This window comes from Notolabrus celidotus, chromosome 9 (assembly GCF_009762535.1).
Source record: "Notolabrus celidotus isolate fNotCel1 chromosome 9, fNotCel1.pri, whole genome shotgun sequence".
Lineage (NCBI taxonomy): Eukaryota > Metazoa > Chordata > Actinopteri > Labriformes > Labridae > Notolabrus > Notolabrus celidotus.
The window spans coordinates 7,073,334-7,100,358 of NC_048280.1; the positions used below are offsets into that span (position 1 = coordinate 7,073,334).

The 27,025-nt window shown below is 40.9% G+C and overlaps 1 protein-coding gene and 1 long non-coding RNA gene across 2 annotated transcripts; one reads left to right on the forward strand and one right to left on the reverse strand.

Moving 5' to 3' along the window:
- Positions 1-190: 190 nt before the first annotated feature.
- Positions 191-26,608, forward strand: lrrc74b (leucine rich repeat containing 74B). Its single transcript, XM_034691492.1, has 10 exons — positions 191-289; positions 2,321-2,501; positions 5,609-5,751; positions 10,883-11,015; positions 16,879-17,085; positions 20,791-20,900; positions 22,797-22,912; positions 23,333-23,411; positions 25,532-25,627; positions 25,727-26,608. The coding sequence occupies exons 1-10, from the start codon at positions 191-193 to the stop codon at positions 25,868-25,870; spliced, it is 1,308 nt and encodes a 435-aa protein (XP_034547383.1). The 3' UTR covers positions 25,871-26,608.
- On the reverse strand, positions 24,778-25,040 carry LOC117819307. Its single transcript, XR_004632529.1, has 2 exons — positions 24,982-25,040; positions 24,778-24,882 (listed from the first exon to the last, which is right to left on the reverse strand). It is a non-coding gene; the product is annotated as an uncharacterized LOC117819307 (long non-coding RNA).
- Positions 26,609-27,025: the final 417 nt, after the last annotated feature.

Here is a 27,025-nt window from a genome sequence, read left to right on the forward strand (position 1 = left end):
AGGTCGTGTGAACACACACTGAACTACCTGCTGGTCCGATCCGGGGCAGTGATTTCACTGGCAGTAAAATATTTTAACACCACTCTGAATCTAAAATAATCCCAGCAGAATTCAGAGGGCGATTATTGCATAAAGGTAGCAAAATATATCTTTCACAGCATCGATAGCACCATTACTCAGCGCTGAAGTCATGGTTCACGGGAAGAAGTTGGCCGAGGAGACGCTGTTGCCTTCTGTGCTGGAAGACGATGACGCAGGAACACAAAGTGAGAAGCTGCAGCTGTGGGAGGTAGGAAGCTGAGCCATCCAGACAAGTCTGCAAACTCTAAAGCAAGGGAAGTGTCAACCACCAGGTAGGGGAGAGGGTTTTTTATGAAGGCTAAGTTAAATAAGACACAGGAGAGGGTCTTTTTATACACCTGCAAAAGTATATAGGGCTTTAGAAATCGAGGTCCTAACTAAAACACCAGCTCCTGGCACGTCTGAGCACTCTCTTTGCCTAGGGCAAGGAAAAACAAGCTGAGAAATACAGGCCAGAGACCTTTTATTTCCTTTTTATGGGTTGTTCCTTGGACCTGTGCAGGCTACACACATTCATTTAATGGGGGGTCTCACCTTGGAAGTCTGTTTTAATTACACTTTTATGACATTGGGCTGTATGAGGTACTTACAGAGAGAAATACAGTGTTAGTGTACCTCCAAAAATAAAAATCCAACTTTTAGACCATAAATAAAACAACTCCAACTATATAGAAAAATGGGGAACTATGTGAACATTGATTTTGATGGGTTTTAAATCTTTTAAAGCCTATATTTCATTAGAAATAGTGCCACATATCAATTGGGGAAACTGAGAGAACAATCGCTTTATGAAAATATATCCATTGATCCATCCATCCATGGATCCCATATCTGCTCAGTTAAATTTGATGCTAGTAACACATTTAGAAAGTCTGGGCAGGCTAAACTAAACGCTGAAAAAGTTGTGTAAAACAAAAAAAACTTTGAGGAACATCTCTCAACTAATTAGATTAAGTTGCAAAAGGTGACATGTTTGTGCATGAAAAGGGTGTTTCAGAGAAGCCAAGTCTCTCAGAGGTACGGATGGAAAGATGTTCACCACTCTGGGAGAGACTGGGTGAGTTAACAGTTCAACAATCTCAGAATAATGTAAAGAAAATAATTTGGGTATTTCATCATCTACAGTACTTATTATCAATAAAAGACTCAGAGAATCTGGAGAAATCTTAAAAACAGACATGGCTCTGTAGTGGAAGTCACTGCATGGGCTCAAAATCGCTTCAATAAACCATTGTCTGTGAATACAGTCTTAACCACACAAATGCAGGTTAAGACTGTACCCTGCAAAGAGAAAACCCGCAGTCCCTTCCAAGAACAGGACAACGTCTCAGTTTCAAAAGTTGAGAAACTGGTCTTCCTCATTTCCAAACGTTTAGTATTGTTGAAAGAAGAGGTGGCAAACTGACACCTGTACTAACTTTTTTTTTTTAAATGTGTCACTTAAGATCAGAATTTATTGTCAAATTTAAACATTTTGAAAAGTTGTCTTTGCACTACTTTTGATTAAATAAAGGGTTTAAGGATTTGCAAACGATCATATTCTGTTTTTAACATTTTACAGTTTCCTCTTTTGGAATTGGGGTTGCGCAACAAAGATGCCAGTAATGGTATTTCTGAGTATCCTACAAAGTCTTTGACCCAGTTGTTTTAAAGTGAAGTGACAGTAGAAGGAGATCCAAATATTTTGGCTTCACTTTTGGGGAGTTATATTGTCGTCCATCTTGTTTTACAGTCTGAAGTCTTTACCTATTGAGTAGTAATTTGGATTTGATCAACCTCAAAAGGATACAAATGTATAATAATTTGGCTGGAATAGATTATGTATAGCCAAGAAACAAATTCAAAATCCAAATAATTCTGATCCAGATTAATTTAATGACGATGACGATATACAGTAAATCATGGCATGGGATGTGATGAAAAATATGACATCAGCCTTGAAATAAGGAGAGTGAAAAAGAGCTCAAACATCCTCTGGTTCAAAAGTTTAAGAGAGGAGGACACAAAGAAGTAGGAGGGGAAAGAAGGACATAACAAAATTGTGAGGACAAAGAGATGCAAGCTTAAAAAGACAAGTTAAAATGGTCCATCCACATTGTTGGACTCTGTTGTCCAAATTGTAGGTATCAGCTTCATTCTCCTGGCAGTAAATCCATCTAATCTCCTCACTCAGGCTGCCAGCAGCTGCAGCAGTGGCTCTGAGGAGTCACGATGTCTTATTGTGTCATTCTCCTCCCAGCAAAGAGTGAGCCGGACAGAGGTCGGCATGCGTGGGCTAAAGGACCGGCGCTGCAGCCCTGACGCGAATGAGCTAGACGGAGGTGAAAGAGAGTGTGAAGAGGAGGAGGAGGAGGAGGAGGATGAAGAGGAGGAGCGAGTGATCTCTGATCAGGAATACGACACAGATTTAGAACTTGGAGGTAAAAACAAAGTTGTTTTAATGAAGTGGGGAAAGTGTTGTATTACAAGACAGAGGACGTGATGGGTTTAACATTATTTTCATTCTAAGTCTTAAAATGATGATTTCATTTGATTTTTGTGTCATGAGTTAAAAATATCCCCAGCCCAAAACAAGCAATGAGACCAGAGAACAAAGAATACACAGAGGTTGTCTGTCAGGATTTTGAACATACATTTCATTTATTTTTTTTGACCCATCAAAATAAGAGCGATACCAGAGGCTGGTACAGACTTTTTTGACTGTGTGGCCCTTCTGCAGAGGTGGCCTGTATGTACTATAAATATGCATTTGCTCTCATAGGAATGAAAGCATCCATTTACCCTTCTGATCTCCACTGATCAAACTTGCTTTAACTACTTGACTTACACTACAGAGACTTAAAGCTGGGCTTGGTAATCAGATTTAGATACACTTTTTGTTATACTGGTTAAAATGACCTTTATGTCCTGATGGCAATAAATACATAATGTGTTCCTAAAAAAGAGTGAGAAAAAGCTGCTATCTACAGCCGGAGTAAACCTGGGAAAACACCAACCAATCACTGTTTTTTGGGTCCCCAAATTTTAAACCAATCAAATCCTGTCCTGCCGTTCTGCACGCCTCCTGTGCATACATTTCCTTAGCTTGCACTCTCCGTCCCCCACCTCTGCTTCCCCTGTCTCTATTTACTGGCCTGTCCCCTCTGACCCTATGAGGTGCTTTGCTCAGTACTGTAGTCCAGATCAGAGTCTAAAAAGCTCTCACCACAGGGGCTCTGACAAGCAAAAGAACTAATGACATTTAGTAAGTCCTACAGAAAATGTATATATACTGTAGCGTCTTCTCCTGCTTGTCTCTCCTCTCTCCAGCTCACACACTCTACACCTCTCCTGATGCATTCACTATCTGTCAACACTTTAGGAATTAAGAACATCTACACTGAACTAATTTAACAAACAGTAGAGCTGTTACAGTATTATATGTATTATAACTTTTCTCCTGATATCGTGTCACCAGTACAACTGGATAATGCTAGCATGACCGCTGTGAGTACTAACAGCAGCCATGTTTGTTTGTGTTTTTAACTTTCACTAGGATAATGACCGGTTTTGAATCAGTCACCATCATATGGTCGCAAGTCAGCGGCGCTCGTGCATGTGAGCGGGGGGGGCGTCATTTCGGAGGAGCTCCGAGGGGAAGGGGGGAGGGCTTAGACGGAGTCATGAGGAAATGCTACATTCAAATTCATGCTAGTTTTCCGAGACTACCAACCCCAGCTTTAAATGTATTATTGTTGGTGTATTTCAATGTTTCGTAACTTAACTATTCAAGGACTCATAAAGAAGTTGTATGAGATGCTGGTTTAGCCTAGCAGTAAAATCGCATACCCCATGTTCAGAGAATATAGTCCCCTGAATCAGGTGGCCCAGGGTTCGATTCCAACCACTGGCCCTTTGCTGTATATCATTCCCCATGCTCTCTTTTCTACCCTCTCCACTGTGCCATCCTCTAAATAGAGGCATTAAAGCTGCTGTTGGTAGTCGTGATATAAACATCAGTTCTGAGAGAGATTTCAAATGTCAACACTACCCCTCCCCTCTCTGCTGTCGTAACCCCACCCACAAAAGATTGTTGTGCACATAGACATATAAAGAGTAGAGTAGTAGCCACATCAGCCGCTACTACCTATTGGCACTGACGAGCCGTGGGGCCGCCATCTTGGTCCGGTTACCTACTCCACTCAGTGTAATCTGTTTGGCAGGCACAATTTAGTGTCAGCGCATTTAATCAATCATAACTCACTGAATACTAAACTGATTTTCATGCAGGTTTTTTTTTTCTGCAAACGTCATACATGTAGGTATGATACAGGACACATGGTTCAGCGAATTTTAATATTCATAGTGGGCTTAACAGTGATAGAATATTCTGATATGTGATTTATGTGATGTATGATAGGTATTTTGCAGCACATTGCTCGGGCATCTTGAAGTCTCTGCTGCTTCAGTTTACGTTTACAGGTAGGACCATGGGTAGGATGACCGGACCAAGATGGGGGCTGTATTTCTTGCGCCCCAGCAGCCAATGCGGCGTCTACTCTTTATATGTCTACGGTTGTGCGCGTTCTATGAGGAAGTAGTGGCTTCCCAGCCAATCAGGGCGACGTAGGGGGGTTCGCCACTTGACCAATCAGGATGGAGGATTGGAGATTAGCTATGATTGGTCCGTGATAATGGGAACGAGGGGAATAATAACATTGCTTTATACAAAGGTATTGGAAAACACAGAGATTTTGCCATAATCTCAAATCACTTTCACTGACCTTTTCTCCAAACCCAGCAGAAAAAAGTACAGTTTTTGTACACCATTCCTACCAACAGCAACTTTAAAGCACAAAAATGAACATATGAAAAATAAGAGAAGATATACAGTATGTCCAAAGTGTCATAATAATGTGTGGTAACATTAAATTACAAAGAATGCTACTCACAGCGGCGCCCAAATAGTTGTTTTTAACACAACTCCCGCCTTTGATAATCAAAGACAACATTTAAGTTATAGAAATCATTCGATCTTTATTTCTTTTGGATTTATTTTAAAATCTGCAGACTGCAAGAGCTAAAAGAAAGCTTCCTGCTCTTGTTAAGTTTACTATAAAGTAAGCTTCTGTACAACAATCATGCTTGATTTGGAAAGATGTCCGGGATTTAATTGTAATCAGTCTATTGTAAAGCTCCGCCACCCAACCTTTAACTTTCCTCTTCTGCCTCTCTGATTCCTCCATCTCAAAATCATCTCAAACAGAAGAAAAAAAACAAAACAAAACTGAAACTCCTCCACACGCCTGCCCACTCATGTGGAGCCCCGCTCTGCATCTTAATGATTTCATCTGAGTCTTTGTGTCAGGCTGAAGTGGAAACCATCTGCTATGAATGAGCTCCCCTGACAGGACCAAATCTGCCATGAGGGACTTTTCAATATCACACTCAAAAGGGGAAGAGAGCCGTGTCTCGGCTTTCTCAAAGAGGTATTGATAACGCACAATTCAGACACACAGTACAGACGGTGTCTTTATTCATTCTGCAGATAAAGAAGAGAGATATGACCCGACGGGGCAGATGAGCTACAAGGAGGCGTGTGAAACGTTACAGGTGGTGCCAGCTTCGTGCTTCCTGCGGCATCTGCAGGATAGTGAGCTGAACATGATGCATCGTGGTCTGGGACCTAAGGTACTTTGATTTTAAGTCAGTTTAAAAATTATAAGAGGAGAACGGGCAAGAATATCTATTTATCAATCAATCTTTATTTATATAGCGCCAAATCACAACAAGTGTTATCTGAAGATGCTTTTACAAACAGAGCAGGTCTAGACCGTACTCTATGGAAAATCATTAACAAAGACCCAACACCAAGACAGGGTAAGAATGTATAAATAATGGATTGTGGATTCCGGTGTTTCTGCAGCCAGCCTCAAGCAGATGCATGATAAACTGCAGTTTATAACACTTCCGCATGGGCTTCATATTTTAAGATCAGAGATTGTCGCTTGGGTAAGACTCGGTCTCATCTCATCTTAATCCACCATGAGTAGATCACAGAGCAGCATTTGTCAGTGTGTCAGTTTCCCCGGCAGTCTAAGCCTATAGCAGCATAACTAAGAGCTGGTCTAAGCCTAAGCCAGCCCTAACTATAAGCTTCATCAAAAAGGAAAGTTTTAACCCTACTTTTAAAAGTAGAGAGGGTGTCTGCCTCCCGGACCCTGACTTGTAGATGATTCCAAAGGAGAGGTGCCTGATAACTGAAGGCTCTACCTCCCACACTTTAGGTACGATGAGCAGGCCTGCATGTTGGGAGCGTAGTGTTCTAGAGGGGTAATAAGGCACTATGAGCTCTTTAAGATATGAAGGTGTCTGATCATGAAGAGCTTTGTAGGTCAGAAGAAGGATTTTAAGTTATATCCTAAATTGAATGGGGAGCCAGTGTAGAGAAGCTTCCTAGTTCTTGTCAATATGCGAGCTGCAGCATTTTGGAGTCTTTAGAGATTTATTAGGGCAGCCTGATAAAAGGGATTACAATAATCTAACCTGGAAGTAACAAATGCATGGACTAGTTTTTCTGCATTGCTATGAGACAGGATGTGTATAATTTTCGTAATATTGCATAAGTGAAACAAGGCTGTCATTGAAATTTGCTGAATGTGTATGTTATTTAAAAGGTTGTGGGAATTCTTACTTATGGGGGAACGGGGCGAGGTATTTTATTTATACATTTGTCCTACTTCTTTTTCCTTTTCTCTCTCTCTCTCTCTCTCTCTCTCTCTCTCTCTCTATATATATATATATATATATATATATATATATATATTTTTTTTTTTTTTTTTTACAATTTGTCATTCAAGTCCATCTCAAGCAACTGATCTGCCAACCTCGGCTAACTCATTCATTTAATAAACATTAAAATATTTTTTAAGAAAAGTATGTAGCGAAAAAATCTAAAAAACATGGACAACCATAGTTCCCCTTCTGATATATGGATTAGTGGCTTTCACAACATATATTTATAAAAAGAAAATACTTCAGTGTGTCACACAAAGAACCGCTGCATCCATGCAATGTTCTGCCAGGCTTTAGAAACTCTAAACAGTGGCTTTGATGACTTTTAGTTACAGTAGCTTACTCTCTGACGAAAAAAAGGGCCACTTAGTGTCATGTAACAACTGTGAAAGGACGCAAGCGCCAGGTAGTGCACTGTGGGTAATGGACTGTAGGTGCTGTTATCTCGCCAGGAGAGACTGTAATAAGGACAGGGCAGGAAAGGGTATTGGCAGCTCTAAGAAGTCTGGGTACGCCGATGAAGTCCCAAGGAGTTAAATATAGAAGTGTGCCGTCACGCTCCGGTACTGAAGGATCCTGCTTTGTTAACAACAGAAGCAAAAGTTCCAAAGGTTTTCTTCTCCTGTGTTGCTCTTCAGATGTGTCAGATCAGCCAAATCTCTGATCACTGACTGACTCATTAATTCAAAGTCACATCCTCCTCCAGGGGGACTGAGCTGATCATGACAGTCCATTCAAAGACCAGAACAGCTGAGCTTCAACGAGTTTTCAGTCCTTTTCTGCAAACAGATTATGTACACATCTCTGCAGTATGATCTATCACGAAGACTCATAGAGAGTCTTTAAGATATTAAATAAAGTAAGGAAGCTGCTGGTATTAGTCTGTACATGAAGAGAGCTCATTATCGGAATCGGAATTTAATTATGTCTCGAGTTTAATCTCATCGTTCACACGAGATGGATGGAAATACTTGCCATCTGTTACTCCATGTAAACTTTGAGCATTTGAAATAATGTAGAAGCTCCTGTGAGGAACTTTTGAGTTGCGATGAATTGGGCCTCCTCAGAATAAATAGAAGTCAGTTTTTAATGTTGTTCAGTCTCATCTGCAGAAACTTGAATTAGCCTTGAATGTTGAAAACCAAACTTATGTTATTCTCAAATTTAAGTGAGTCACCAGTGAACATCCCACTCATCTTAACTTCCCATGGAAAATCTATAGATCTTGCTACAAGCTATAAATATTTGGGTTTTCTTATCGAACGGGCACTTTCATTTAAAGCACATGTTGCCAATGTGGTCTCCAAACTCAGAGTGAAGCTAGGCTTCAACTTTAGAAATAGATCCTGCTTCTTCATCAGACCTAGTAACCCTCTTGTACCTGCCTCTACTTGATTTTGTTGATGAGTTGTATATGGGAGCTTCAGCCAAATGTTTATGGTCTCTGAACACATTTATCACTGTGCCTTAAGGTTTGCCTCTGGGTGTACATGCCTCACTCATCACTGTGACCTGTTTGCAAATCTAACCAGCCATCTTTGAATGTAGAGTCGGTCTGCATCTGATGTTCAAAACTCCTCTTGGCTCAGTTCTTTCTTACCTATGTACTTACCTCCAAAGAACAAAATGACACTGTGCCTTGCATTCTTGTGATGTTTCCCCCCTGGCTGTTTCTCGTGTCCTTATGTGCTCTGACATAAGTCATAACACTGATAGGAGCATCAACATAAAAATTCCTTTGCCTGTTTGGACAAATCTGAGCGGTAGGGATGGATGACATGAACCGTTAATTAATTCAGTATTCTACACATTGTTCATTGCCAAGAAATCAATCCAACAGGTTTTTTTATTATATTTTGCCAGATGAAAAAACCCAGAAGTCAAATCTGATAAAGGTAAGTTATTTTGGTGAGACTGAATTTAGTTGTAGGCCTCATTACTGAACAGAGGTGCTCTTCTAGTGTTGGGAGAAAGTACCAGACAGTTGATGAAAGAAAAAGTAGTTTTTCTTAACAATGTAGAGATACATTGTTTTGTTGTTTGAGTTCAAGTCCTGCATTAGACACGGGATTGAACATTTGCAAGGTACTTTCCATATCATGGTCTGTTTATCACGGTCTGTTTATCATGGTCTGATCATAAATCACCTCAGAGAATTTTGTCCAGCTCGTTGAACCAGGGGAGTTTGTCTTTCTCATCCCTAGAAACCTTCACTTTTGCCAAGCTCTCCTCGTAACTCTTCAGAGTTTCTTGGCCTGAAAGTCCCTGCAGACTCACAAGTTTGTAAACATCTGTATTTTTGTGAGTGGTGTCCAGAATTTGACCAACATTCTTATCTGGTCAAATGTCTATGAGGCATTTGACCTCCTCGCTGGTCTGATTCAACCCACCACGTGTCATCTTGATGGTAGGTTGACTGACTAACAGTAGTTAGCGTCTTGAAGCTATGATTTACCACAATGCTAAGTGTGACCAGTACACAAGTCATTTTTTGAGAAGAGTGCAACGTAATGACCAAGTGACTAACTTTGGTCTTAAAATATAAAAATATGCAGCCCATGTGGAAGTGCTAAAAACTGCAGTTCATTGAGCATCGACTTGAGGCTGGTTACAGAAACACCGGAAACCACATACACATCCATTCAAACAAGATGATCTTTACAGCAATAATAAACATGTTTACAGCCTGGTTCAAAAAACAGTTTAGGTCTGAATAGCTCATTTCTCTTTCGACACACACTGTATGGGGGGTGAAATTTTTTATAACTCTGTATTTTCGAAGATATTAAACTTATGAGTTTTGCCCAAATAAGGACATGCCTGACTTGATTGACAGACAGGCACCCTGGGCTAAAGGGCCACCTCACACTAGCTCGGACGAAGTTTGGTTGTGGCACCCGCTGACAATTGGCTTCAAAACAGAGCTTCAGCAGCAGAAGGGTGATGTCACGGATACTATGTCCTTTTTTATACAGTCTATAGTAATGACGTAAGGGCAGCCCTGCGATGGTGGGAACATAGAAAGACAAACAGTGTGTCATTTTATCACCTGAATGGGAACAAAGCAAATGAGCTGCAGGTGTGAAAGCTGCCTTACACATATACGTATCTACTTTATCAACACCTGTTTCAGACGTGGCAGGAAATACATTACTGCATGTTGTGCATGTTTAATTTGACTAATATATATTCTTTTGACTGCACACAACACAATACTTATGTTATTATAACATTTTTATTATCAATCCCAGGCAAAGTCATATCTCCCATTTGAACCATATATCTCAATTTAGCCCACAAGTCGTTAACAATTAAAAGTGTTATTGATGTTGAATCAATGCAGAAAGGCTCTGCACATCCTCTGCAAATGTGAACATGCACCCCCCGCTGCTCTTAGGAACACATTTTGACATTTTTACAGGCTCCCACTGCTCCATAATGCTGCAAATGAAAGTTGACAAAGTAAATCCATTCTTTAACCAGCCGCTTCAGCTTCAGAGACATCATTGAGGCAGGGTTTAAATGTGCCTTCTGCTGCCAATCACAGAGTATAAAGGTAAAGGAACTACAGTATGTACGGCTGCTGAAGGTTCTTTTTTTAATATCTTGGAGGTAGACAGGCTTCTCAAATTGTACAGACTGCATGCATTGAGACACATTTGATACAGCTTTTCATGCTCTCATTTTTTAAGCATCAAGTTAACATAAGGTTTCATGCACTCAACTTTCTCATTAGCAAAGCTAGAAACTATAATTTTCATGTTCTGCAAGCTTCATTTCTGACCTACGCCTCCGCACAGCTCCCTTCTGCTTCATTTGTCTCAAACAGGTTTAATACTCTCTCTCTCTCTCTCTCTCTCTCTCTCTCTCTCTCTCTCTCTCTCTCTCTCTCTCTCTCTCTCTCTCTCTCTCTGCCCACCTGCATCAGTACATGAACTCTTTTAAGTGAAATACAGATATGAAAATATACTGCAGTGAACAAACAGGAGAGTTTCACTCGAGGGGGGGTTTGGTTTTGTGTTTGCAGGGCACCAAAGCACTGGCGGTTCCCCTGGTAACCAACACTTCAATACTGAGGCTGAACCTGCGTGATAATTGGATGGAAGGAATGGGCGGAGCTGCTATCGCTGAGATGTTGAAGGAAAATTGTTACATTACAGGTGGTTTCACTGGGCACTCAAGCATGCATATATTGTGTCACCCCCACTCTGTGTCACCTTTCTCTAGCAGTAGTGCCACCCCCAACTCCTACTCGTATCACACTCTCACCTCAATTATATGCCACAGCACACGGTTTAACATCTGGGGTGTGTGTTCAGTACGAGTTTAATGTCAGTCCAATGCTCGGGAAGCTATGGGGGGGAACTGATGGAGAATAATTCCCTCAAAGAATGATATAATTCCTGTGAGTCATGGAGGCTCTTTGGGTTTGTTTTATATTTAACATCCTTTATCATGCAACACTATTCAACTTTCTGGGGTAATCCTGTTATAGGACTATATAGAGTAACAGATGAGTTGCAGATGCATGTTTTGCTGATGCTAGAGGAGACATTAGTTGACACAGAAATTTAAATCATGGCTATATTTCTTGTTCTAAATAAATAAAAACACAAACAAGATCTCAGCCCTTGAAAAACTAAACACTGTGCTGGCTCTGAACGGTCCCACATAATGTCAATCAATCAATCTTTATTTATGTAGCGCAAAATCACATCAAACGTTATCTCAAGACGCTTTTACATTATCAACAAATCTCTCTCTGATTTCATCTTAACCCACCATGAGCATTGCACCTTGCAGTATTTAGCAAGGTACAGCGGCAAGGACAAACTTCCTTTGACAGGCAGAAACCTCAAGCAGGACCAGACTCATGTTAGACACATATCTGCTGAGATCAAGTTGGGGTTGCAAAGAGGGATAGAGTATGAGAGAGAGAGAGAGAGAGAGAGAGAGAGAGAGAGAGAGAGAGAGAGGTGATAGTTATGAGACTGATAGTAGTAGCTGTTGCCAGTGGAGTCCAGCACGCCCAATAAAAAAACATGTTTTTCCTAGTCTGTAAATATCTACTTAAGTTATCCTCCAGTCTGCTGCGCCTCTGAGAGACGAGGCTTTATAGTGAATCAGAAGAGCCGGCTCGCATCGAGAGAGAGCCAGCTCCCAGTTTTTTCCTTTCGCTGCTTAGCTCTCACAGTGCTCAGGCCCAGCTCTGCTCACAGCGGAACTTTGTTTTGATTGGTCAGCTTGGCGGCTATGCGGCCAAACACATGTAAGGATATAGGATACAGGTGATGGAGGGGAGGCTGTGTATCGTGGCTTCATCTGTTCCTTCCTAGAGTCTTCTAGAACAGCGGTTCTCAACCTTTTTGAGTCGTGTACCCCCAATTCAACATGCACTGGTGTCCGCGACCCCCCCCCCCCCTCCCGCCGTGGGTCACGGAGCATGATCTCACGCGCACAGGTCAATTCATACAAATTTAGTTGATACAATGCATTTTGAAAAAGTAATGAAGCACAAAGCAACTAGAACAGCTCCCTGACTGAAATTCTGTAATATAATATTAGATATATTTTTTGAAAATTATTTGGCGACCCCCAGAAATCATCTCGCGACCCCCATTGGGGTCGGGACCCCAGGGTTGAGAATGGCTGTTCTAGAAGACAGGGCAAATACTCACTGAGAGGAGAAATCGGATCAGCCAATCCAAGCAGAGGCATCTGATTTTTCTCAATGTCAACCTGAGAACATTAATAATTTTTGGTCCAGTTTGGTTCTGGGTCTGTTTGCTTGAGTTTGGTTCTGGTTCTGGTTCTGTTTGATTGAGTTTGGTTCTGTTTGCTTGAGTTTGGTTCTGGTTCTGGTTCTGTTTGATTGAGTTTGGTTCTGTTTGCTTGAGTTTGGTTCTGGTTCTGTTCGCTTGAGTTTGGTTCTGGTTCTGTTTGCTTGGGTTTGCTTCTGCCTCTGTCTGCTTGAGTTGGTTCTTGTTTCTGTTTGCTTGAGTTTGGTTCTGGTTCTGGTTCTGTTTGATTGAGTTTGGTTCTGGTTCTGTTTGCTTGAGTGTGGTTCTGGCTCTGTTTGCTTGAGTTGGTTCTGGTTCTACTTTTTTGAGTTGGTTCTGGTTCTGTTTGCTTGAGTTTGGTTCTTGTTTCTGTTTGCTTGAGTTGGTTCTGGTTCTGTTTGCTTGAGTTTGGTTCTGGTTCTGTTTGCTTGAGTTGGTTCTGGTTCTGTTTGCTTGAGTTTTGTTATGGTTCTGTTTGCTTGAGTTTGGTTCTGGTTCTGGTTCTGTTTGCTTGAGTTTTGTTATGGTTCTGTTTGCGTGACTTGGTGCTGCTTCTGTTTGCTTGAGTTATGTTATGGTTCTGTTTGCTTGAGTTTTGTTATGGTTCTGTTTGCGTGACTTGGTGCTGCTTCTGTTTGCTTGAGTTATGTTATGGTTCTGTTTGCTTGAGTTATGTTATGGTTCTGTTTGCTTGAGTTGGTTATGGTTCTGTTTGCTTGAGTTGGTTCTGGTTCTGTTTGCTTGAGTTTGGTTCTGGTTGTGTTTGCTTGACTTGGTTCTGGTTTTGTTTGCTTGAGTTGGTTCTCGTTCTGTTTGCTTGAGTTGGTTCTGGGTCTGTTTGCTTGAGTTGGTTCTGGTTCTGTTTGCTTGACTTGGTTCTGGTTCTGTTTGTTTGAGTTTGGTTCTGGTTCTGTTTGCTTGACTTGGTTCTGGTTTTGTTTGCTTGAGTTGGTTCTCGTTCTGTTTGCTTGAGTTGGTTCTGGGTCTGTTTGCTTGAGTTGGTTCTGGTTCTGTTTGCTTGACTTGGTTCTGGTTTTGTTTGCTTGAGTTGGTTCTGGTTCTGTTTGCTTGACTTGGTGCTGCTTCTGTTTGCTTGAGTTATGTTATGGTTTTGTTTGCTTGAGTTGGTTCTGGTTCTGTTTGCTTGAGTTGGTTCTGGTTCTGTTTGCTTGAGTTTGGTTCTGGTTCTGTTTGCTTGACTTGGTTCTGGTTTCGTTTGCTTGAGTTGGTTCTCGTTCTGTTTGCTTGAGTTGGTTCTGGGTCTGTTTGCTTGAGTTGGTTCTGGTTCTGTTTGCTTGACTTGGTTCTGGTTTTGTTTGCTTGAGTTGGTTCTGGTTCTGTTTGCTTGACTTGGTTCTGGTTCTGTTTGCTTGAGTTGGTTCTGGTTCTGTTTGCTTGAGTTTGGTTCTGGTTCTATTTTTTTGAGTTGGTTTTGGTTCTGTTTATTTGAGTTTGGTTTTGGTTCTGTTTGCTTGAGTTGGTAATCGTTCTGTTTGCTTGTGCTAAGTTCTGGTTCTGGTTCTCTCTGAAAAGAGCCGAACTTCCCATCACTAGTGTGTGTGATGTTATTGTGGGCGGCGGTGTGGAATTAAAACACTGCAATTAATCTACCAATCAGACATGTTCAGCATTGCAGGCCCTGTCCACCAAAAGCCCCGGGGCCTTTGAAAAGTACTACCCCCCTAGCAGGGGCTTTTTAGGGGGGAGATTATCTACCCTTGAACTAAATTTAGACCCTGTGTCCACTTGTTGAAACGCACGTAGTTCCAGGATAAAGTCCCTAGTTCTGGGGTAAAGTTCCTCCGGTCGAAAACCCCTTTAGTTTCAAAAATGTCTTTATTTCATCCCTGCACTGGAGGGCCAAAGAAAACAGTGGCTGCTTTCTGAACAGCACGCCACAACATGCCAGCTACAGTTGGTGTGAATTGGTTTGTTTGTGCCAACCACTTCACCTCAAACTGCTCCAACAATAAGGGCCAACCAGATTAAGTTACACCCATAAGCCAGTAAAGTTTAACACTCATTCCATGGTATTATACTGCTGTAACACTTCAATGAACTGAAAAATCTGTCATCAGCAGATCGTCATGTTTAACAAGCTCTGAGCAAACTATGATAACATGGACAGATAAAGTGTAACCCTGAGACAAAAGTAAAATCAACACAGCTGTGTTTTTAGAATGAAAGAACCGGAAGATAAGGAAAAAATGCAGGGAGTCATTGTGCAAAATAGGACGTATATCACTTTCACATCATACTGCATGTTAGATTTGACTGAAATAAATCCTGTTTGTTCCCCAAACTCATTTTTTGGTAGTAATATTTCAGCTGCACCCCCGACAGTGTTAGGTATAATGGTATGCACATGGCCCCTGATGTCATGCAAGACCCAAAAATGGAGATAGATGGGGACTAGAAGGGCATACATCACTAAGGTTATCAAGTGGGCATCTCCTTACTCTCCTTACTCTCCTCTCTCCGGTGTTTCTAGAGATAGATTCCTTTCAGTGCAAGCGCTCACCTCCCACCAAACCTACACACCAACACAGAAAGACATGTCAGAAAGAGGACAGGGAAGGCAGCGCCAGGGTAAGAAGCTTGTTTGTGCGAGAGCTCCCCCTTGCTGGGTTAGGCTGTACACTCTACCTCCTCAAACTCCTCATGAGAGAGAGAGAGAGAGAGAGAGAGAGAGAGAGAGAGAGAGAGAGAGAGAGAGAGAGAGAGAGAGAGAGAGAGAGAGAGAGAGAGAGAGAGAGAGAGAGAGGAGATGAACAGTTTCTTCTACTTCTGTTTTGGCCCCCAACTGATATTATTCATCCTCATCCAGATCTACTGAGTTGTATACAGTTTTTAGTTTAGTTTTAGTTTAGTTTAGTTTATTTATTATTCATTGTGTCATGCACCAAAAAGGTGCCCAGCCCATATGGACTTACAAGACACTACAAAAAAAAAAAAAAAAAAAAATAGGAGCAACAACATAAGAAGAAAGAGAAAAAAGAAGAGCAGTTACAATACTGCACATGTCCAGCAATGACCTAAAGAAATTCAAAAGCACAGAGGTACACTTAAGACATTTGACCGTGACAACAACTAAATTAGACATAGTGTGTGCTCCTACACTGCTGAACAGCATTTAACACAAACTGAGCAAACTGGAACACTTTGTGTGTAAACAGGAACTGAAGTCTATCTTCATCAGACATGGAAAACAAATCAGGACAGTTTTATGATATTTTGTTGAAAATGAGGCACCTGAGATCATGATATGAAGGACAGTAGAATAAAAAGTGCATTTCATTTTCAACTTCCTCCAGATCACACAAGGAACACTTTCTCTCCTCCTCTGGAACAGAGTGGAAGCAACCTGTTTTAATGCCAGAGGAAGGATAACACATCTCAGCTGAGCACATACAGACCTCTGAGCTCTGGTTAGGTGAAGAGTGATATAAATCTCTGGCTGATAAATGTTTGTGAACAGACAATATGTTCTTAGTTTGGGCTCAGAAAGGACTTCTTCTAACCATTTGTGTTTGTAAATGTAAAATAGTTTGTTTTAATCTGACTCACACTACAAGTTAACTTGTTTCTATAAATATATTGGAGACCTACCTTATCAAATCTTTTCACAAGCTCTGAGGTCCAGGTGTACCTGTTAGATTAACCCCAGTAGAAGATTTGTTTAGTAAGTCTGTTGTCTGGAATATTAATAAATCTATTCCACAGTCTCACAGTCTATAAAGTAGTCTGTTCAAAATGTCACTGCAATCCAGGGAAAACTGCTGAGAAGCACATAACCACATAATTGTGGCTAAATCAGCAGCATGACCTCGAAATTATCATTCCTTTATCATTCATGAATCAAGTGTCCTCACAGAGCCTTTTGAACTGCTCAGGTTTGAAGATTGGCTCAGATTTGCCCTCTTCCCAGCGGGCAATCCTTCAAAAAGGAAATTATGTCTATGAATCATGACTTAAAACACTCAAAGTCTTTTGAAGAAGCTGAACTCTGAACTGAGGAAAAGGACTGCTGGAGTGATTTAATGTTAACTTTTCTGTGAAAACTCTCTGTGCTGCTGAAGCTTTCTTATCAAACTGTAATAAGACAAATGTTTGACATTGAACAGGTTATATTTTTATTCATGGACATCTCTGTATGTTGTCAGCTTCTCTTGCTTCACATTGTTCATTGATCTACCTTTTTCCACCACACATGACGTTTTGTTCCCTTGTGTGTCAATCCCAGAGGTGGACTTATCCGACAACAGACTCGGGGATTACGGGGCCAGAGCTATTGCTGGTATGCTGAAGGAGAACAGCACTCTTTTGAGCCTTAATCTGTCAGGAAACCATTTAACAGATCGGTCTGCTGAACACCTCGGTCCAGCCTTGGTCACCAACACAGGGCTGCAGCACCTGGACCTCAGTGTCAACGCTCTGGGAGAACATGCAGGTACATGAGGAATTATTTAAACATAGTTTTTTCATTTTTAAAAGAAAACAGTATCCCTCGCTCCCATTCATGTTCTGCTTTTGTGACAGATTTGTGCAGTAGATTAGTTTTTCTGAACATTTTATTTATTAGCACAACCAGATAACTCCACATCAGGACACATTGCATCAATAATTAGGAAAAGACGATAAAAATGAGAGGAATGAGATGCTGAGATGTCTCGTAAAATCTCAACGGTTTGTTTTTGACAGGTTTCTTCAAGAGAAAAAAAATCTGATTAAAAAAAAAAGATATGGACAAGAGATATTTTTAGTAATAATAATAAACTTTAAAACAGTTAAAGACAGCAAAAGTGAATTTTAGATTAGGATCATCTTTGCTTTTTCATTACTGTCGAGTCGAGTCAAGTCAAGTCATATTTATTTGTAAAGCACATTTAAAAACAACGACTGTTATCCTGCACAGCAAAGGAGATAACAAGAATTAAAACCGCAAGCGGATATGTGCGGGCCCTCATTCAAGCACCGCCTGATGTGCGCGACCGCCTGATGTAAGCCACAGCCTAATGTGCTGCAGGTGTTGCTGTGCTGCCTAGGATGAAACTGTGAGCACACTCGTGTAGTTATCAGCATAGTGTACATTGCAGTACTGCCTGTCACCAGTAGGTGCTGCTGTGTCTTTAATTATGTTCTGAATGATTATTCATCACAGATCATTATAGAAAGAGTTGGGATCACAAGCATTTTAAAAACATGTTCTGAGAGTAAATACCACTTGTGTCCAATAGGTGGCACTATTCATATGACAAACGTGTATTTAGATAAGTTCAGGCTGGGTCCATGATGAAACATGTCAAATTTGGAAGGGATCGGGTATTGTATGTAAAAGTCAGTGCCATGTATTTCCTGTGGGTGGCGCTATGGCTGTAGTAGATAAATGAGTACATAGGTGTGTTGAGGGATGGACCCTGATCATGTGTATGTAACTTCAAACAGATTGACCACTGTATGAAGGAGCTATAAGTATTTCCTGTTTCATGGCGAGACATCAGAGTTTGAGGGGTTGGGAGTTGATCGGAGCAAAATTGTAGGAGCCATTTACATAAATACATATCCTAAATAATCAAAATAGCCGACTTCCTGTTGAGATTTCACCATGACGTCAAGAGGATTTTTTGTAGGTCTTGGCATGATACCTAACCAAAAAAAATTTCATGCATGTATGTTGAACCGTATTATGGGGCTGGCCTTTTCAAATTTTCAACTTCGAGGGGGCACCATTTAGCCATTTTGGGGAATTTTTTCACAGGACCACCAAAATATCGATATTTTCGCCAGGCCTGGTGCATGTGCAACGGTTGGGGACTTTTGGGGCGCATTAAGGCAAGCAAATTGGGGATTCAAAAGTCGGGAGAAAGAAAGAAAGAAAGAAAGAAGAAGAAACGAACAAACAAACAAATAATAATAATAATCCCTCAGGTTACAAGAGGGCCTTCGCCAACCTTGTCAGTGCTCGGGCCCTAATGAAGTAAAATAGCCAATAAAACAATACCCACATACATAATAATATACACAAAAATACTGAGAACTTTAGTTTGAACTGGTTATTTGATGTTGAAAATGTTCCCTGACTGCGAAACCAAAAGATTCAAAGCTCCCTCTGCTGGCTTGCTGCAGTATAGGTCATAAACCCTGCCTCCTTAATGTTCAGATATTGAACTGAGGCCGGACTGTAAACTTAAAATGCACATCAAACATGGTTTCTGTTATGAAAGTTAGTTGTTATCATGCTGATTTAAACCGTCAAAGTGCTCAGTTCTCATTAGTTTTAATTAAGTTCAAAGTTCAAAGTTCAAAGTCTTCTTTATTGTCAAATAAACTGCAGTATGCACTAGACATACTGAGGATTTGATATTGCTTTTCTCTCTCAGACCCTAGCAACCACAACAACAGATAAACATAGGAAAGCTAGAAAAAGATAAGAAGTAAGCTAATAAAAACAATAAAATACAGTTTAAAATGATGCAAAAACTTTGCTATAGTGCAATTTAAAATCAAAGTGAGTGTGTGCGTTTCAGTCCTGAGGATGACAGACCTCAGCGTTGCAAAACAGGGAGAGAGTTCAGCATTCTGACTGCCTGGTGGATAAAACTGTTCCTCAGTCTGCTGGTTCTGGCCCGTAGACTGCGTAGTCTCCTTCCTGATGGCAACAGACTGAAGAGGCTGTGAGGCGGGTAGAGTAAATGTCATGGAGGGAGGGGAGAGAGGCACCAACAATCTTCTCAGCTGTTCTCAGTCCCCTTACCACACAGTGATGGTGCTGGTGAGAATGCTCTCGATGGTGCCTCTGTAGAAGGTGGGCATGATGGGGGCAGGGGCTCTAGCTTTCCTCAGCTTGTGGAGAAAGTAGAGGTGCTGATTAGTTATCTAATTTCAATAAGAGGGGATCTGATGTCTTGATTGATAGCCCTGTTGACGAATGCGGGCTCCTTCAAAGTTCTGTACCAGATTAGAAGAGTAGACAGGGAACAGTGAGGGAACATGTAACAAACACTAACACAAGAGACATTGAACTTTCCATAGTCATAGGTGTCTGCTTCAAATCAACACAAGAATCAGTTCTGCTCTGGACTGTACTGACCTGAGGACACCCTCGCTGAGTCAGTTCCTCATTCAGGCCACCTCAGACTGAAAAGTCTGAATGCACCCAGACTGAATACAACCCTATAAATAAACCAATTACAGTGAAGAGTGCAGATTAATTAGATATTCTGACCATGTATGATAAGTGGTATCTCCTTTAATAGAATTTAGAAAACCATTCTCATAAAACCAGTACGACCTCGTCATAATGGTGCAGCCTTATCACTGAGCAGACACAGGACAGCAGGCAGCAGCGGCAGACTGTGGCATTCAAAGGTCAAGAACATATCGCCTTCATTAAAACCTCTTTCAATTATGATGAAGATGAGGTCTGTGACAGGCGGCCTGTGGAAGAATGACAGAGCGGGATGCACTGAGCATCTGATGGAGGTAATAGAAAATAAATCTGTCTGTAGGGAAAGGGGCACCGGCATGTCTTATTGCTGTCCGTGTGCTTATGAATCACCCCCACATGTTCAATTCTATTTCCTCCTCTGCTGAAATATCAAAGAACGTCCTCATTGGTTTTACACCAATCTAACACTCACAGACATCCATGCTATGGCGTTATTGCTTTCTCCACCCAGCACACTAAGAGCGTCTTCTTCTGTGATTATAAACCGCTGAGGGCCGTGCACTTTCTTATCGTTGGGATAATGTGGTGGGATAATACGAGAGATCCCTCTCTCTGTGATCTCTGCGTCAGGCCTCACTCACTGGTGCTTTAAGGCTATGAAACACACAATCACACCATCTCGACGGAGATGAGATAAGTTGCCCATAGAGAGTGTAGAAGTGAGTGTTTGACTTTAATAAGTGCTTTTGATTATACTTCCTTGCCACTACAAAAATCAGAAGTACATCTGTTATGTGATATTTCTTTCCTGCACCAGTCCGGATGTGAAACGAAACTCACAAGCTTTGAAGAGCTGATACTGGCTCACACGTCTTTTTAAAATGACTGAGGGTATCAGACATATTCCTGGTTTTATGTGATATTACATAATGGAATTTTTAAAATGTTCATGATGCCATTCATTTTCATTTCATTTCTCATCTGAAGGGCAAATCCTGGGAGACTCTCTGTCTGAGAACACAGGGCTGAGATCACTAAGTCTGGCCTGGAACTGTATTAGAGGAAGAGGAGCTGTGCTGTTGGCCAATGGCCTCGAGGTAATTCACCTGAACATCACAGTTTGAACACTGCTTTAGTTTTGATTCATCTCAATGATTTGAGTCAGCATTCCCAAGATGGCGACCACATTGTTAGGCTTCAAAACTCTGCTTCAGAAACCAATGAGTGATGTCACTGAGTCTACGTCCGTGATTAGATAGTCTATGGTAGCCATCAATTCAGGAGAGGGACGGATTGAGTAGGACCCTTTCATGAAGCAGAGGTCTCATAAACAAGTTAATACAAATGACTGAATCCAAAATTATTTGTCTATACAGCTAAAAAAAAAATACCCCCCTCGATTCTACTGTCAATAATCAAGGCAACAGATTCATATCAATCTACTTGAGGGAGAAATTAACATTTAAGTGATCATTTAATCTACAGTCAAGTTAAACTTTAGCCCATTATTTATTATAATTCACATTAAACTAAATATTTCCATTAAAGTTTATGTTAAACAAGGTGAACAGGACTTCTGCAGAAATATTTATGCTGACATTTCTGTCCCAATACATCTCTTCCTGTTTTCAGAGCCTTGCAGCTGACACACCTTTAAACACAAAGAAGCACATGTGACAACTTTTGACATTGTTGCTATTATCACTACTACAGCTGGTTTAAGTTACTTAGTAGCAACAGACAACTCAAAGATCACCAATTCTGCAACTGTTGCCTGGATTGCTGGACCTTGCTCCAGTTTTTCCAAACAGAGATTGGGATCCAGTAGCTCCACCGGCTGCCCTCCAATGTGTCCTCTAACTTTACTCTCAATACCATCTATCCATCTCATCACTATCATTGCTCTCTCTCTCTTTCTCTTCATCTCCTCTATCCCTCTTTCCAACTCCAAAACGTCTGTCTAACATGAGTCTGGTCCTGCTGGAGGTTTCTGCCTGGTAAAGGAAGTTTGTCCTTGCCACTGTAACTTGCTGAATGCTGCAAAGTGCTCTGCTCATGGTGGATTAAGATGAGATCAGACTGAGTACTGTCTGTAAGATGGGACTGGATCTCATCCTGTCTTGATGCTGGGTCTTTGTTAATAATATAACAGAGTATGGTGCAGACCTGCTCTGATTGTAAAAGTGTCTTGAGATAATGTTTGTTATGATTTGGCGCAATATAAATTATTGATTGATGGATGGATGGATGGATGGATGGATTGCTTGCTTGATTGATTGATTGATGGATGGATGGATGGATGGATGGATGGATGGATGGATGGATGGATGGATGGATGGATGGATGGATGGATGGATGGATGGATGGATGGATGGATGGATGGATGGATTGATGGATTGAAGACTACCCTGAGACTGAGACTAACATTTTTGCCGCAGGCAGAGGTAGAATGTGCTGGATTGCTCTCCGCAGATCAATTTGACATGACGTGTGTTCAGGTTCTCCCTAACATCTCTTTTGCTATCGCGATCAATCACTATTGTTTTGATGTTTTGACCAAATAGAATCAAATATTTAACACAGCAAGGTAATAGGATTATATAATACACTGATAATATTCTGAATCTGTAAACAAACTTTGATATCAACTTTGATATTATGATTCAGTGATGCAGGTTGATGGAGGAAAGTGCTGTATATCAAACCTGGCTAACTTGATTATGGTGTTTGTGAAGCAGCCCTCTGGTCAAGTATTCATTAAGTAACTCCCAGCAAATGACCAGAATGGTCAGGAGGACTCTGATCAGTACGCTGCACTGACAGCTTTGATTGATTCAGGTCCTCAAAGGCTTATTATTTCAGGATCTAAACTGTTGCTCTCTCACTTTAAATCAGGCTGTTCCTTTGGTTTCTGATCAATCTTCTTAGGGAACTTGTTCGAGTTTCAACTTGTTATTGCATTTTAAAATCTTGTTTTTGTTCCCTTTCTGTAGGGAAACACTTTCCTCAGAGCTGTGGATCTGTCGTTTAATGGTTTTGGTAGAGACGGAGCCATTGCTTTGGGACAGGCTCTGAAAGAAAACCTCATTTTGGAGGAGCTGAATGTGAGGTATGGGCCTTTGTTTTCTCAGAAAGTGGATTGTCCTACAGCAAGTGAGTTTAAAAAGGGCAGAGGTTACAACTTTAGTTTACATCATTCTTTTGTAAATCACAATAAGAGGATGACCCTGATTGTGTAATCTTGTACGTTTGGTCCTAACTCTGAGATAAAACCTACAGGAACCTTTCTTGATTAGACTCCTAGTGGTCAAATTGCTCCACCAGATGAGTTGTTTGGGCAATAACTCTTCAGCAGTGGTCACCCTCTACTTTATTTTCTCAGGCAAAACAAAGCTTTCTTCACAGTTTGAAGACATTTGAGCAACATTGATGAAAAATGTCTCCTAAAAAATAACACTTTCTGATTGCTTCCCTCACACTCCAACACTCTTTCTTTTTTGCTTTCTTCTGCATTTGTTTCTCGCCACAGCAACAACCGAATACCCCCTGAAGGAGCTATCCGCCTAGCCATGGGCCTCAAAGCAAACAAGACAATCAAATCCCTGAATGTAAGCTGCTGAAAACAGATTGGTAGGAGCTGTGAAAGTGATGGGGGGCATCAGTGAAGAAAATAAGATGAATAAATGGATCACTGTACTTTGTTTTAATGTTGATGTCAAGCAGAGTTTGAGACCCAAAAGTTGCACTTAAACTAAGTTATAGCCTGAGAGTTTAATGACAACATGTGCTGAAGTATAGTTTGGGTGTTAAATTGTCTATAACGTTCTGTGAACAGCTACATTTAGGCAATTCAGGATTAAAAAATCAGTTCATTAAAAGTTTCAAGTTAAAAGACACAGCATTATACAACGGAATACAGTAAATGTCACCAATTGTTTTATGTTTTCGTCTGCATAAAGTCTGATTTGATATAAGCTAGTCTTACATATTAAAGTACATCAATGAGAAGATGTAGCCCTCTAAAAGCGGCTTTGAGTGGCTGAATTTTGGGGGCTTACTTGCCAAAGCATAACTGGGTAAATCAGTCTAAAGTCTGGAAACAAGGCGAGAGAAGAGTTAGCTATCCTGGCTCTGTTAAATCATAGGCTAGATGCAGTCTCTGTGACGTCACCCAGAGTAAAATTTGTTTCTCATTAATTTTGGAGACCTTTTGAAGCCCAAAGATGGTGGGCGCCATGTTGGAAAAGCTGACTCAACCTGGCTTCAGATCAACCTAGAATAGGGTTGCCAACTTTCTCACTACTAAATAAGGGACTGGTGCACGGTGCACACTAAAAAGGTAGGTCTTGAGTTTGCCTTTAAAAATATTTATGCTCTGTGCAGCCCTCAGATCCTCAGGCAGGTTGTTCCACAGGCGTGGGCCGTGATAATAAAAAGCTGCCTCACCGTAGGTCTTAGTTTTTACGTTTGGTACAATTAAAAGTCCACTACCTGAAGACCTGAGGGCTCTCACTGGCTCATATGATAAAAGCAAATCAGGTAAATAAGAAGGGCCAAGATCATTAAGAGATTTAAAAACCAATAAAATAATCTTAAAATCTATTCTAAAAGATACTGGAAGCCAATGCAGAGACTTTAAAATTGGTGTGATGTGGGCTCTCTTTCTGGTCTTTGTCAGCATTTATAAGCCTGTTCAGATTTGTGGCCGGAGGTCGATTGAGCAGGGCTTGGATTTGATCTGTTTATCATCATTTCCCCTGTATCATTTAACAAAGCAAGACTTTGGCAAGATTTTGAATTAGGACATCACAGCAGGGAGTCAGCCTGGTTCCTTTTTTTTTTTTCAGTCAAAGTCACTTTAACCTAGTATCTCAATTTTTCTACCAAGCAAGGAAGATACAGCATGATTTTTGCGAGTATGATTGTCAGGGTGTGCTCTCAACAGAGGGACCCAGGAGCTGAGACAGAGACAAATTGAAGAGTACAATCAATTTATTGTGGAGACAACTGAAGTAAAACAAAAATATCCAGGAAGCCAGCTCCAAGACGCCTGGTGAAAAACAGGTAGCAGGAGTATCGCTGCACACGGAGAGAAAAACACAGCACGTTAGGCATGTAGGGAAAAAACTCTGATCTTTAGACACACTTGAGGACTAAGTACTTGACGATTATAATCACCCGTGGCAAAGGAACAATCCGGCACTGAAGTGGCAGGAGGACCAGGTATTTGTAGTGCTGCTGATTCAGATCACTCACAGGTGTGTCTCCTGAGCCACACCTTCACCAAGCACACAGGAAGGAGGGGGCAAAGGCAGAGAGGAGGGTTAACAGGGGAGAGAGGGCACTGCCACAGCCGTGACAATGATGGGTGCTTTGGGAAAATTGGGTTACCACTGGGCTGATCAACGCTAACTTTACCCTCTGTTATTAACTTCTTTAAAGCTAAGCTGCTGCTAGCTGTGGACTTACATTAAAAAGAAAAGTGTGAGAGGAAAGTGGATTTTCTCATCCACCTCTTCACTAGAAATCCAATAAATATTCCCCTATGTACCAGATTATTCCTTTACAACTGCAGCGTCCAAATAAGGATTATATTGAGACTGTGGAGTCGTAGTCAATTTAAAAATGCCAGAAAAACTTTGACAGCATATTCAATCAGATGCATTACTAGAGTAACTTCTGCCATCCGTGCCATATTACTGTAATTCTTTTGTTTGTCTTTGGCCAGATGGGGAGGAACCCCATCCAAAATGCTGGGTGCTATGGGATCCTGAAGTCAATACAGGAAAACCCGGATTCAGCCATGGAGACGTTAGACTTCTCAGTGAGTCACACATTTTACACGTCTTTGAGACTTCTGTTAATCCTCTCCCTTTTAAACACATTCACTCTCTTCTCTGTGCGTCTCTCTTTCTCTCTCTAGGACATCACAGTGAACCAGGATTTTGAAGACTTGTATGCGACAGTGAAAGAAATATTTCCTTCGCTTACAGTAATTCCCGGGGGTAAATTTGGCACATTCAGAAAGGCAAAAAGCTTGAAAAGTGTTTTTAAAGTTGTGAAATAAAAAGCTTAATTGCCTTACTTTTAAGCCAGAAAAGATGCAAATAGGCCCATCAAAGCCCTGCGGACGATTTTGTCGACAGATGAACGAAGGATTGATGCATACGAGGGTGTAATTATAAAAGACATAGTTCTGGTTAAATGAGCCACATGAGAGAGTATCGCTCCCTGACATGTTTTTATATAAAATAAATCTTGTTAAATACCCAATCAAGTGAAATTAAGATGATCAAGAAGAAGTTTGTTCATTTTCCAAAAGAAAAAGTAATTAAATGGCATGAGTGCATGCTTTAAATGTAGTGTTGTTAAAGCCATTGAGCGCAGGAATACAATACAGGTATTGAGTTTGATTCTTTGCAGGTATGATCTGATTTGATGTTATATAATGTCAGTGGGTAGAATGATAGAGAGGATCAGAGTGCAGCGCATTGTGTATGAAAAGAAGTGAAAGTGGGTTGCACAAAAAGGATTTAAGTACTGCATGACTAGTCTAATAGAGAAACCAGCTTTGAAAGAACAGTCCACTATTAGATAAGAGACGTGTTTACTGCAGCAGGACAACTCCAGCAGTGCTACTGATACAGTGTGCTGTCGTATGGAGACCTGTGTCCTTCCCACACAGAATCGTCAACTACATCAAACACAGACCTTTTAATTTCATATCATCTATAAAATAAACAAAGTCAAGTTTATTTACTTGTGTGTTTGTCAGATCTTATATTTCTTGACTGGTCTTAACAAGCAGGGATGGAAAGTAACTCAACTTTTTCATTCACCTTTTTTATTTTTCTATTTTGCACATTTTCTGGGAGTCCTCCCCCAGAAAACCGCTGCACTTTTTGCATTTTATACATTTTAGTCACATCCAGAGGGCACTTTTTTTGGAATTTTATACATTTTAGTTGCATCCAGATGGCATCTTTTCTATGTTTTATACATTTTGGTGGGATCCAGACAGCACTTTTTTGCATATTATACATTTTAGTCGCATCCAGAGGGCACTTTTTCATGCATCTTCCACTGGAAGGGCACCTGAGAAGGCAATTTTTTATGTTTTATACAGTGGAATCCAAGAGGGCACTCAAGCGCCCAATTGTGAAGCACTTTGTTACCTGTATAGAAAAGTGCTAGAAGTGCTGTTGCTTTTCGTACTGATTTA